Source organism: Vulpes vulpes, chromosome 9 (assembly GCF_048418805.1).
Source record: "Vulpes vulpes isolate BD-2025 chromosome 9, VulVul3, whole genome shotgun sequence".
Lineage (NCBI taxonomy): Eukaryota > Metazoa > Chordata > Mammalia > Carnivora > Canidae > Vulpes > Vulpes vulpes.
Window position 1 is genome coordinate 32831530 of NC_132788.1, and position 13778 is coordinate 32845307.

A 13778-nucleotide genomic window follows, 5' to 3' on the forward strand; every position below is an offset into this window, starting at 1 on the left:
TTCATATAATTGTAAATTTTAAGGAGCCATGTTTTTCTCATGACTCCAAAACAAAGAATTATTATTCGTTTAAAGAAAGTACAATATTTATTAGTGATTATTCACCACTCTATTAAAAGAGCAGCCTATCTGTTTAGGAAGAGCATGACCTCAGGAGGCAGCTCAAGCGGAGTATGATTCCTATTTGCACTCTGTCACATAATTGCTACCTCTTATAATTATCGCAATTTCCTCATCCACAAAATGAGCATAAAAATAGTCATCTCGGGTCACCTGTCTGGCTCACTCTGAAGAGCATGGGACTCGATCTCGGGAGCCAGGGGTTCGAGCCCCCCTGTTGGTTATAGAGGTTACCAAACAAGAGTAATGATAAATAAAATAAAAGGTAGTTATCTCACAAGACCTCTTGTCGTGATCCGTAAATGAGGATCCATGCAAAGTGTTTAGAATACTAGTTCCTAGCACAAGTATTATTATAACTATTACTACAACTTACAAAGACCCACTACAATTAGGTAAAATGATCCAATTATGCCTACTTTGCAGCCATGTTTAAGGATGAGCAAGAATACTCTATTTCAATGATTCTAAGATGCTCATTTTTGTCACCTTTTAATATGCCTGACATTGGAATCCAATTTCTAATTCAACGTGTCTTAAAACTATAGCTGGCATGATTTTTAAAAATTTCTTCTTGGTACATAAATAGTGGGGCATCATACAATCTACGGTGCCTTAAATGAAATAATGACATATACAACAGGTCTGTTGCACTTCTAGTCATATGCTTGGAATTACACTTCAAGAACTAAAGTAATTTTCAGTAGTTGAAAGCATTACCGGTAAAAGAGACTAAAATAACAAAAGAATATTTTTAAGTAATTCTTACTTCGGTTTTCAACGAAGTTTAAGCCAAAAGAAACTCAGGATTCAAATAAACGGGGACAGCTCATTTTATTTTTCGGGGGGGCGGGGGGCGGCGGTGGGGAAGCTCATCTTATTAAGCATTTTAATTAATAGAAAATGTTTAGATTCATAGAAATCAAGTATTTCCAATTACCAATATTAGTATTTAATATTATTGAAACGTCAAAAGGGCAGGTAAAGGTAATCTTTTACAATTTCCGATCTTCAGAAATGTTCTCCTTTGACAGGAAGTTCCAAGGAAAAGCTTCACGTGAGATTAAGTCCTAATACTTCCATTTAAAATTTCTCACCTTAGGGGCACCCGGGTGGCTCAGTTGATTGAGTGTCCAACTTTTGGTTTTGGCTCAGGATGATCTCAAGGTCGTAAGATGGAGCCCCACATTAGGCTCCATGCTCAGGGTGGAGTTTGCTTGGGTTCCTCTCTCTCCCTCTGTCCCTCCAATCTCCCATGACCCTCTCCCTCCTTTTAAAATAAATACATCTTTTAACATTTACAAAATAAAATAAAATTTCTCATCTTAGGATTGCCTGGCTGGCTCAGTCAGTGGAGCATGTGTCCTTAAACGTCGAGCCCCACTTGGGTAGAGAGATTACTTAAAAATGAAAGCATTAAAACCTAAATGCATAAGATTTCTCATCTTGCTCATACAGGACAACATGAAGTCTTTTTAAGATTAAAAAGATCCTGAGTAGACTATGTCTGCTACATATCCTGTGTTCAGGTTCTGTTTGGGAAATAAATGGACTAAAGAATAAATACATTTGGAGAGTTCAATAGTATTTTTTTATCTATTAATATATATACTATATTTAATATATCTACTTAAAGATATGTTAGATTTTTTATCTATTAATATATATACTATATTTAATATATCTATTTAAAGAGATATTAGATTTATCTATTTCTTTGAGAAAGAGAGAATGCATTAGTGTGGTGAAGGGAAGACAGAGAGGGAGACAATCTCAAGCACCCTCCCCATTGAACATGGAGCCCGACAGGGGGCTCAACCCCACAATCCTAAGATCATGACCAGAGCCAAAATCAAGAGTCTGATGCTCAACAAACAGCCACCAAGACACCAGGAAAGTTCAGTACTTTTAAAGAAAACTTTTGTAAAGTAAACTAATACTTTTGAAATAGCAATAAAAATTTATATTTGCTACTTTTTTTTCAGAAGAGGGAAACAAAAATTCTATAAGCTATCGCAGTATCATTTGTATTTTTTATTTTCATAAGGATTTAACTAAAACAAGATTATTGTTAATCATTTACTTATTACACGTTATAAAGCCGCACATAACAAAATCATACGTATATATTTAATGTATGCATAATAAAATCTACAATACAGATAAAAATATTCTCCTTACTTCTGAAGAGGCTAAATAAAGGTTGTCAGAAAATACCAATCCTCGCCCATCAAATTTTTTTAAATAGAAAGAGGGGCACCTGGGTGACTCAGTCAGTTAGGCATCTGCCTTTGGCTCAAGTCATGAACCTCAGGGGTCCTGGGATCGAGTCCTACGTCATCAGGCTCCCTGCTCCACGGGGTTTCTGCTTGTCCCCCTGCCCCTCCCTGCTGCTTGTGTGCCTGATTTCTCCCTCTCAAATAAATCAGTGAAACCTCTTAAAAGTAAATAAATAGAAATTCTTTTTGTCTCTACAACAAGATTCATATTCTTGCTGTTCTCCTGGATTACTTCATTGATAATAAACCTTTGTTGGAATTTTTATATACCTTTTCCTGTAGAAATCAGAGACTTCTTTTTTAAGAAACAAGAAAACTAGTTTTATATTTTGCACATCTTTTTGGCTAACACAAAACCATTGTCTGTCTGCTTATGTGTTTGTATCATCAAACCAATTGTTTCCCCTCATTTAACGATCCACTAAAGTACAGCTTTGCATGTTAATGTGTATCAATTATCTTTGCCACATTCAGTGGTCACACAGTAGTCCAGCCTATGGATACACTGCTTATAATTTATACAGGCCATTAGATGAGTTCTTAATACATTGCTATTGTAAATAGTGCTGAGAAAAGCATATTGTATATTGTTTATCTTTAATTATTTACTAAAGATATTTTACATCAATAAAATTCATGGGTAAAAGGAATACATATTTTTCAATTGGGACTTAACCACCGAACTATCCGAAAAGTCAAAAACAACTTTAACCAGGAGTATAAGTACCATCATTCTTTATCTTCACAAAGCTTGCAGATGGAAAATGGGATTTTATTCCTTTTTTATTTTAGATTTTTTTTTTAATTTATTTGACAGAGAGAGAGAGCACCAGCAGAGGGGAGGGGCCGAGGGAAAAGCAGACTCCCCACTGACTAGGGAGCCTCACCAGGGGCTGCATCCCAGGACCCAGAGATCATAACCCTGAGAGGAAGTCGGAAGCAGCCAACTGACTGAGCCACCCAGAGGCCCCCCTATTTCATTCCTTTAATACCTTCCCTGTAAAACAAAGACATTTTTTTTATCTGATACACATATGTGGTAAATATTTTGCAAGGAAATTCTTTTATTATATTAATATTATTTTCTGATATACAGAGAGTTTTAATTTTTTATGTGGCTGAATCAACCTCCAGAACTCTTGCATGCATTTATTTATTTATTTATTTATTTATTTATTTATTTATTTATAAGATTTTCTTTATTTGTGAGAGACACAGGGGGAGAGAGGGAGGCAGAGACACAGGCAGAGGGAGAAGCAGGTTCCATATAGGGAGCCCAATGTGGGACTCGATCCTGGGTTCTCCAGGATCAGGCCCTGGGCTGAAGGCGGCGCTATACCCCTGAGCCACCTGGGCTGCCCAAACTCTTGCTTTTAAAGTCATTCTTAGAATGGTCTTTGTCAACATAAAAAAATGGGCACAGAAGCATTCGTGTTTTCTTCTTTTGTACTGTATTTTGCAGATTTAACATTTTTAATCTGTATTCCATCTGGAACTTATTTTTATGAGATAAAATTCTAGCTAGTTTTCTCCAAATAGCAGATATGTCATCAACATTATGAATGATTCACCTTTTCCTTCTAATATGAAACGTCACCAGCATCAAGTTATAAAGTCTTAACATACACTTAGGTGTTTGGCATTTTCTTACGTGTTCCATTCATTTATCCGTCTTTCAGCTGTTAGTCAACGAATAATTTGCGGAAATTTAAGGTACATTTCAACAACTAGAAGGAATTGTATAAAAAAATTTTTTTAAAGTTTTTATTCTAGTTCCAGTTTGTTAACATACAGCGTTGTATTAGGTGCAGGTGTACAATATAGTGAGCGATTGCAAAATTTTTCTTAATTTTATCACAATGAAAAGCACAGAGACCGCACACATAAGCTCAAAATTTCTAAAACCGCAACGTTTCTATTGCGTTGTGGAATACTGATAAACACGGGAAGAGTACACATTTTCAGAAAAATGAGGCTTCCTATTCACAGACAGACAGAACCATCTTCCCAATTCCAAATCTCCTTCCAAGGTCCCTCTATTCCAAGGAATACTGATAAACACGGGAAGAGTACACATTTTCAGAAAAATGAGGCTTCCTATTCACAGACAGACAGAACCATCTTCCCAATTCCAAATCTCCTTCCAAGGTAAATGACATAGGTACAAACTCTACACAGAAGTCAGATACTGCCCTGTATCCAAAGTAATTCTGGGATTTCCTTCTCTCAGCATGCACTCTTTAATAACACTGGCACAAGATGTCCATTAAAAATAAAATACCATATATACTTAATTTCATTTCTGTTTTTCTTTTAAGATTTTATTTATTCATGAGAGACAGACAGAGAGAGATGCAGAGACATAGGCAGAGGGACATACAGGCTCCCTGCTAGGAACCCGACTGGGGCTCCCAGGACCCAGGATCACGACCTGAACCAAAGGCACATGCTCACCCACTCAGCCACCCAGGCGTCCCCTTAACTTCGTTTCTACTACTATTGAAAGTCCATTAAATCACGTCAAAACTGTCTGTAAAGTGCTCCCTACGGAGAATTATGAACGGGTCCAAAGGCAGCTGAAGGCATTTTGTTGCTCAGTGGGCCGGAGTAGACCCCAGGTAAGGTTCCACCACCTAGTGCTGCGGGGCCACCAAAAGATGGCCAAGGGCCCTGGCGGTTGCCCAGGCTCAGCTCTCCAGACTCAGGCCGGCAAGGTGAGCGCCTCTCCCAGTCCGCCCTGCCTCCTCCCCGCCGCTGCAAAGTCCCTATCACCTGTTCATCTGGTCTCTATCATTCAAGTCATTTATCCCCAGCAACAGAATCTGCTGCACTTTCGCTGCGTTGCCCCCGCTGGCAGCTTTGTGGATCTTTCTGAGACCTCTGTCTGGGATGTGGTACCCAGGGCCCGGCGGGCGAGTTTGGTACCATTCAGACGCCGGAGCCGGCCCTCCTCGGGCTGATCTTGAAGCCCAAGGGCAGCTCGCCCCTCTTACCCCCGAAGCTAAACACTGTCTTCATCGCAAAGCTTTCCGGCTTCACAGACACAGGTTTTCGCCGCCTCTAGGGCTCAACACTTAGTGCTGGAGATAAGCCAAGCCGGCCTCGCGGCAACCTCCCAGCGACCAAGCGCCGGGGTTCAAAATCTCTCTCTGCAGAACAAATGTAACCCAGCAATGCAGCTAAACACAAATGCGCCTGTGCACATCAGAAACTGGCGTCACTCGCCTGCTCACAAGGAGCCCATGGCCAAGAGTGCCCAAAGCGCATGTCCCAGGAGGCCCAAGCCTCTCAAATCTCCGCGATCCCCTTGACCTGGGCTGGCTTCCCCTCAAACGTTGCCGGGACGGCTGAGCATTACGGGACATTTGCAAAAGACTCTGGGGTGTGGAAAAGTAGTCTTCCGGGCCCCTGAGTGGCTCAGTGGTTGAGCATCTGCTTTCCATCAAGTCCTGATCCTGGATTTTGGGATCCAGTCCCACATGAGACTCCCCGCAGGGAGCCTGCTTCTCCCTCTTCATGAGTTTCTCATGAATAAATAAATGAAATCTTAAGAAAAAAATAAAAGTAGTATTTATATACGACTAGGGCTAGAGTACATGAAAGCATGTTCCCCCAGAATACTTCCCTAACGAATGCTCTCCCTCAGTTTATTCCTCTTCCACATCCCTAGGGACCCCTGTCAGTCTCCATGGAATGGAGCAGATGCAGCCAACAGAAAACTGTTCTCATGGGCAGACTTGGCAATGGGTATCATCAAGTGCAAGCTCACAAGGGGAGAACAATTCATATTCCCTAGATGAAATGAAAACGCATTTCTGCATGCCTCATAATCCTCCGATTTGGCCCAGCCTTACGTTTATATTTTCTTTGTTTTTATTTTTTGCTGTTATTCCCCAATTTAATCTTTAATCAATCCAAGATTTAGTTTGCAGTGTGGTACAACATTTAAGATTTTTTTTTTTTCTGAGAGAGAGAGAGAGAGACGGAGGAATATGAGCTGAAATCAACAAACACAAAAAATAAAAATAAACAGAGGCTTAACCAACCGAGCCACACACAGGCGCCCCAACACTTAAGAACTGTTTAAAAAAATAGTTATTTGCTTCTGCTAAACAATCCATCTTTTCTCAGCTAGCTTAAAATGCCACTTTATCATACATTCTGTTATGTTTTTCTGTTTCTGGGTTTTACACTGGATTCAACAGACCTTGTATCAGTACTCTAGCATTTTAACTTCTTTATACATATGTTTTAATATCCAATACAGGTCCATAGTTCCCCTTCTTAATCTTCTCTTTCAATATTCTCTTGGCAATATTTACCTCTACGTTACTTGAGATGAATTTTTAATCACTATGCTAAATTTAAAGAATTCATGGAGAGAATTTCTAATTAGGTTAAGAGAATTAATGTTAACAGAATCAATCTCCTTGAATCAGTGTATTTAGATGCACATTATGCCTTTGCGCTTCAGTCTTATTTGACATCCCTCCTTAGCTTCCCAGGAGGTTTTTTTCCCCTTATGTAAATCCTGCATACACCTCGTGATGTGTTTATACCCTGGCTTTTTCTTTTTTCTTTCTTTTTTTTTTTTTTAGACTTTTATTTGCATTTTTATTTTTTTTTCCAGTGATTTTGGTATCTTTATTTATTTTTTTTAATGAAAAAAAATTTTTTCTTTTTTCTAATGAAATATTTTCCCATTATAACTTGTAAGTGGTCACTCTTTTGATATCTGTGTATTTATTTGGAAATGAGAGTAAAACACTTTTTAAACTGCATGTTTGTTAACAAAAGTTTGCAGTTTCTCGTAGGTACTCAGGGAAGGCTCGAATTGGATGGGAAAGATTTCACCAGAAAGATCTAAATCAAAGAATGATATGATGCGGTTGAAAAAAAAATCAAGTAAAATACAAACAGGACAGTCTGTTCATATTTATGTGTATGTGACACACACACACACACACACAGACCCCGAGGCTGTATACGAATGTCTACAGAAACTTCTTTTAATGTGGTGGTAATTGATCCATTAATTAATTACAACTGGACTACACGAGATATTGTGGGTGAGGCAGATAAAAAAAAGCAGGAGCAAACCCATGACAACCGCTAATACAAAACTAGCTACCCCCAAACTCACTGACCAGATTCCTATTACATTTGTTAATGATTTTAAGGATTAACCCAAGTAGGAGCCCCTGACTGGCTCAGTTGATAGAATATGCAACTCTTGGTCTTGGGGTTGTGAGTTTAGGCCCATGTTGGGACTATAGCCTGCTTAGAAAAGGGAAGGAGTGGGGGCTTAGTCAGGCATCTGCCTTCAGCTCAGATCTCGATCTGAGGGTCCTGGCATCAAGCCCCATATCAGGCTACCTGGTCAGTGGGGAACCTGCCTCTCCCTCTACCTTTGTTGCTCCTTATCCTAGGTTTTTCTCTGTCAAATAGATCAACAAAATCTGAAAAAGAAAAGAAAAAGAACAGAAGAGAAGAGAAGAGAAGAGAAGAGAAGAGAAGAGAAGAGAAGAGAAGAGAAAAGAAAGAAAAGAAAAGAAAAGAAAAGAAAAGAAAAGAAAAGAAAAGAAAAAAGAAAAGAAAAAAGAAAAATTGACCAACAAAACCTAACAGAAACCACCGTTGCACAAGATGCACCAGCAAAATTGGGAAGTTTGGTGTCTATTTTTACAGCAAGACAAATGCATAGATAGAAGGGTAGGCACTTATTTCAGAGGCCATTTAATGCCATTTTGTGTGTGTAGGTTGCATGATTTGACAAGAAGTTGTTTGGAATGAGCAACCTAGAAACTAAGGGGGTCTGCATCTTCAGAAATTGCTGCTGGAATGACCTACAGAACTCTGGAGACCACTAGGGTCCCTTCTGAGAGAGTGGCTAGTTCCAGGGCAGATCTGTTCATTGGTGGAAGAGCAATGAACAAAAACAAAGGGCCAACAACAACAAGAAACCATTTCTTGGCCCTATTCAGCTTAGCTAGACCAAAAGGTTTTGGTGCATGTGAATGATTGCAACTATGAGCATCAAGCATTTGTCTCTTACAGGTGCCAGCTAGAAAATTATCTTTTGTCCCCTTAGAATTCCCCAGGGTGACTTATGAGACCAGTAGAGGCTCTCTGTAGTGACAACTGAAGAGAAGACTGACATTTCCTAACGCAACCTGCGATGAGAGGCAACGGCATTACCAGGCTATAAGGAGATAGGAACTCCACACCAGGACTCCAGGTAAGTTAAAGAATTTGGCTGACTGTAGTGTTTTTCTACAGATCAGAGATACTCAAAGAGTATATGGTAGTCCAACTCTGAGCTTCTTTGTTCCTTGGTCAAATGCTATGTGGATCCCCCAAAGACTTTCTCACAATCATCTGAATCCTGGATTTCCAATTCCCAGACTTCTGTGGAAAACAATTTTGGATCTAGAACAGACACCCTCTAGAAAGTTCCTGATTAGAACTCCCATCCCCATCTGAGTCTCATATATGTCCTGGTTCAACTTTGCTGCATACTCATTTGGCAGTTATACTGATGAAAATAACAAAGTGTTGGGGTAATATGTGTTTTATGATGAAAAACAACTGAGATATGAATGCTTTACCAAATCCCTTAGCTCAGGTTTTCCAATTCTACTTCAGGGCTGTCATGAATGTCTTCTCCTTTTAAGAGTTGCCAAGAAATTCACCACACACTTTCCATAGGGGCACCTGGGTGGCTCAGTCCATTAAAAGGCTTCGTTAAGGGAATACCTCGGTGGCTCAGTGGTTTAGTGCCTGCCTGTGGCACAGGGCGAGATCCTGGAGTCCTGGGATCGAGTCCCACATTAGGCTCCCTGCATGGAGCCTGCTTCTCTCTCTGCCTGTGTCTCTGCTCTCTCTCTTCTCTGTGTCTTTCATGAAGGAATAAATAAAATCTTAAAAAAATAAGGCTTCGTTAGCTCAGGTCAGGACTCAGGGGCCTTGGGGTTGCCCTGCCTCGAGCCCTCTGCTCAGCAGGGAGTCTACTTCTCCCCCTTCCTCTGTCTCCACCCCCATTTGTGTTCTCTCACACTCAAATATATAAAAATCTTTAAAAAACAACCAACAGGGATCCCTGGGTGGCGCAGCGGTTTAGCGCCTGCCTTTGGCACAGGGCGCAATCCTGGACACCCAGGATCGAATCCCACGTCGGGCTCCTGGTGCATGGAGCCTGCTTCTCCCTCTGCCTGTGTGTCTGCCTATCTCTCTCTCTCTCTCTGTCTCTCTCTCTCTGTGTGTGTGTGTGTGTGTGTGACTATCATAAATAAGTAAAAAATAAAAAAACAACAACAACAGTTTTTCATAACTGGTTATTTATTCTTTTGGACATCTCTCCCCTTGCAGTCCACTCTATCTCCTGAGGAAAACTGAAACTATGTCGTAATTAAACCATGATGAGAATTTGAGGGCTCCAGTGTGTTGAGGATGACCTGGGCCAAAGTCTACTGGAGATCCCTGACCTGGGAGAACCACCTCAAAGGGACCCAAAGTTAAATCAGAAACGTGTACTGAAAACCTATATTCTGGCATTGTGGGAATCAGTGAGGGAACAACAAAGATGACACTGCGGTGTTCACAGAGTAGAGGCGAGTTTAATGCCACATTTAAGGTGAGCACAAAGGGCCTATGGAGTCACGTAAAAATAAGGGTAGTGAGTCAGGGATGGATGCACAGGAAGAAGCAATATCAAAGCTAAAACTTAAAGAATGAAAAGGGGTTAGCCAGTGAGAGGGAGAGAAGCACATTCCAAAAACAAGGGATAGTGTATCAGTGGGGGTCCAAACAGGAGACAAACCACTTAGTAATTTGAACAGGGAACGTTTAATATAAAAAATGATGAACTGTAACTGTAGACCAACTATAAAGATGAGAAAAGAAACCCAATACTAAGGTGCAAGATTACCCAAGAAAGATTACCCGAATGGGTAAATCCCAAGGCTGGGATTCAGATCTCACTGAAGGAGATGTCTGAACTACAGTCAGAGTTGCCCGGCCAAAGCTAGTCCATGCTACTCATCATGCAAACAGGAACTATCCTTCAAGGGTGCAGCGAGTCCTGTCTGATAAACGGATGTATACAGAGTGTCAGGGCACAATGAGCCCACGGACCAGCAGAGCAGTGCAAGGCCTCCAGTCTATCATATGCACATGCAGAAGGATGGAACAAACCCCTTAGGGATACAGCAGAGTTAAGACTAAGGACTGGATGCACAGAGCCAGTAGGGTGTCAAGAGCATTTGCTGGGGGCACGGTATCCATTATAGGAAGTTCACTGGCTGGGGCCGGGACTGCATGCTTTGGAGTGCACAGCTGGGAAGAGTACTTCTGATGCTGGTGAAGGGGGGTTGGGGGGGGCAAGGGAGAATAAAGTAGGGGATAGGAAGAAGAGAAGAAGAAGGAAAGGAGGAGGAGAAGGAGAACACAAAGAAGACGAAGATGAAGATGAAAGAAGATGAAGAAAAAGAAGGGAAGCAAACCAGAACATGGGCCAGGGCCAGTTGCTCAATCTCCAGGCAAACAGGAACAACCCTCTGGGACACAAATGAGTTGAGGCTGGTAATTGGATGCACAGAGGAAGTCAGACATACAGGACTCAAACTTCTCTGCCATCCATCGTGCTGCAATCACACCTTCTTTAGCAACTTTGGACCCCCCTCCCCTCCCAAGTTAGCTCTTCTGTGGTACTGTCTTCAGACTTCTCTGTCCCATCTTTTCATTACTATCTCATCATCATTTAGTAATTCTTTATATTTACTTCCACGGTTTAAAATACTATGTCATATCCGTCTTCTGATTGGACCCAGACTAATATAGAGGTCAGGGAGTTGCACTCTTCGGATTTCTCTTCTAGAGGATCTACCATAGAGAGCACAGTTGAATTGTAGCTCAAAATGTAGGCACAGCTGCTACATTTTCATATCCACCGTAGCACTCACACCAGGGCCTTGTGTCTCTGCTAGGCTGTGTCCAGCCAATGACTTAGCACAGAAGGAATACTAAAACCAAGTCATTTCTGTCTCCCATAGGACTCCTCTACAGGCAAGCTTCTGATGGGGACTCAAGATCAGAAAACCCCAAGGGCCTGCACTCTGATTCTCCAACAGGGGCTTGCCCTAAGATCCACGGTACAACTTTTCCCCACCACTGACACCACGAATAACATAGGGTCTACTGGATCCTGTGACCAAAGCAGTGGGGACTCCTAAGCACAGCCTGCACCTGCTGCACAATTCATCTGCTCTGAGACCACTGAAGTCTTGCATTCTTCACTTTCACCAAGGTGTATGGATGAAAGGAATACTCAGTGTAGGACAAGGTTTCCCAACCTTGTACCATGGACATGGTGGGTTGTTGTGGAGGCCTCCCTTGGGTATGTTTGCCAGCACTCCTGACATCGACCCACTAGATGCCAGCAACGTCCTCAGTTGTGAGGATCGAAAAGGTCTCCGGACAAATCTATTGTTAGCCGTTCTATAGCTAATAATACTGCATTGCATACTTAAAATTTGCTAAGAGGGTAGATCTTATGTTAAGTGTTCTTAGCAATTAATTAATTAATTAATTAATAAGAGCAGGAAGAAACTTTCGGAGGTGATGGGTAAGACTATGGCTTTAAGGCAGTGATGATTTCACAGAGGTCTACACTTATCCACAAACTCACTGAATTCGATACATTAAGTATGTACAGCTTTTGACATGTCAAAAAACAGGTCTCCAGACACTGCCAAATGCTCCCCGAGGAGAATTATCCGCCCACCACCCGACCCCCAACACACTGAGAATTAGTGGTGTAAAATATGCTACCTCCAGAACCCAAAGAGGTCTCCCGGTTTCTGTCTTTGTGAAAAAGTATTCAAAATGTGGCAATTTTTCTTTCACTCCTAAGAGAAGACCCTGGCATGCCCACTAGATGCCTCAAAACTTCACAGATATGTCAATTCATGTGGTCTGACCAAGGGCCCAAAGCGTTATAGCCTCTTACTGCTCCTCATGTCAAATTAGCATGGTGTCAGTATGATAGGCCCAATGAGATATTCTGGGGATGTTCAAATGGTCTAGCTTCATGAGTTAATAAAACACCGAGGCAAATGAAATGAATGGACACTTTGTCTATACTCTATGAATATGAACTATTTCTGATTCACTAGCGGAATAGAAAAGAATGCATTTGCCGTATCAGTGGTGACATACCATGTACCTGACGTCTTATTAATCTATTCTGGAAGCAGTAAGAGGCGCACAATAACTATGGAACGACTCTTTGTTTAAGTTGACAGTAACTACAGATGTTTGCCACAATCTATCCAGTCTCTGAATGGGCCAGACTAGTGAATCAAGCAGAAATGTGATAGAGCTCACCAGCCTTTCATCCTTTAGCACTATCCCACTGCATAGCTCTCCTAGCACTAACCCTCTGCATCTCTCCTAGGATGCAGGGTTGTTTTTGGTTTACCCTACCAAATGAAGGCTTGGAGACCATTTCAGAGGTTTCTGCTTGGACTCTTTAAATTTTTTTTTTATCAATTATATTTCCTTATTCGGGAGAGACACAGAAAGAAAGACAGAGACATAGGCAGAGGGAGAAGCAGGCTCCCTGCTGGGAGCCTGATGTGGGGCTCAATTCCCGGACTCTGGCATCATGCTCTGAGCTAAAAAACTAACAATTTTGACAAGAAACACTTTTAGCTACTGTAAAATCATACAGCAAAAAAACTATTGCAAATGACATCAATCTATATTACAAAGGATCCTGAATTATACTATACAATGTTCTTCACGTTGTCCTGTCAGAATAATTGTTTTCTACCTAACCGATCGCAAGCTGACATTTTTCACTATACCTGTAAGTTAATACTCTTCTTATTAAGTTAAACTTTCTGCCTTCAAAATTGTTACCACTCTTGACCAAATACTAAGATTCACACACACAGAAAAAAAACTTTACCTTTTAGCGTTGTCAACTACATTTACATTTACTTCTTCTTCTACTAAAATTGTCGCCATGTCCTCTTTGTTCTCATTTGCAGCAAGTAAAAGTGGTGTGAAGCCATCCTGTGAAAGTCCAAATTTATAATTTACAAAATTACATATTTGGATAATGAATCATAAAAATTCTAAACCATCCTGTAACTTAAACATGTAACATAGAAAGTAAATAAAATTAGCCCCATCGTTCTCAACCCTCCATGGTTTCACCAGCTTCTCCTTCTTTTTAAAATACTGCTTTCTCAGGGAGTGTGGGTGGCTCACTTGGTCAAGAGCTGCCTTCAGTTCATGAGTTCAGGTCATGATCCCAGGGTCTCAGGATGGAAGGACGTAGCCAGTATCAAACGTCAGCGCTTGCAGAGATTTAAT

The 13778-nt window shown here is 41.0% G+C and overlaps 1 protein-coding gene across 1 annotated transcript in view; it reads right to left on the reverse strand.

Moving 5' to 3' along the window:
- The window catches only part of LOC140594009 (uncharacterized), a 157653-nt gene that overhangs the window by 118737 nt on the left and 25138 nt on the right, over positions 1–13778 (reverse strand). The window contains exon 8 of the mRNA XM_072722110.1: positions 13369–13475. Coding sequence (XP_072578211.1) covers positions 13369–13475 — 107 coding nt within the window. The remainder of the gene's footprint in view (positions 1–13368; positions 13476–13778) is intronic.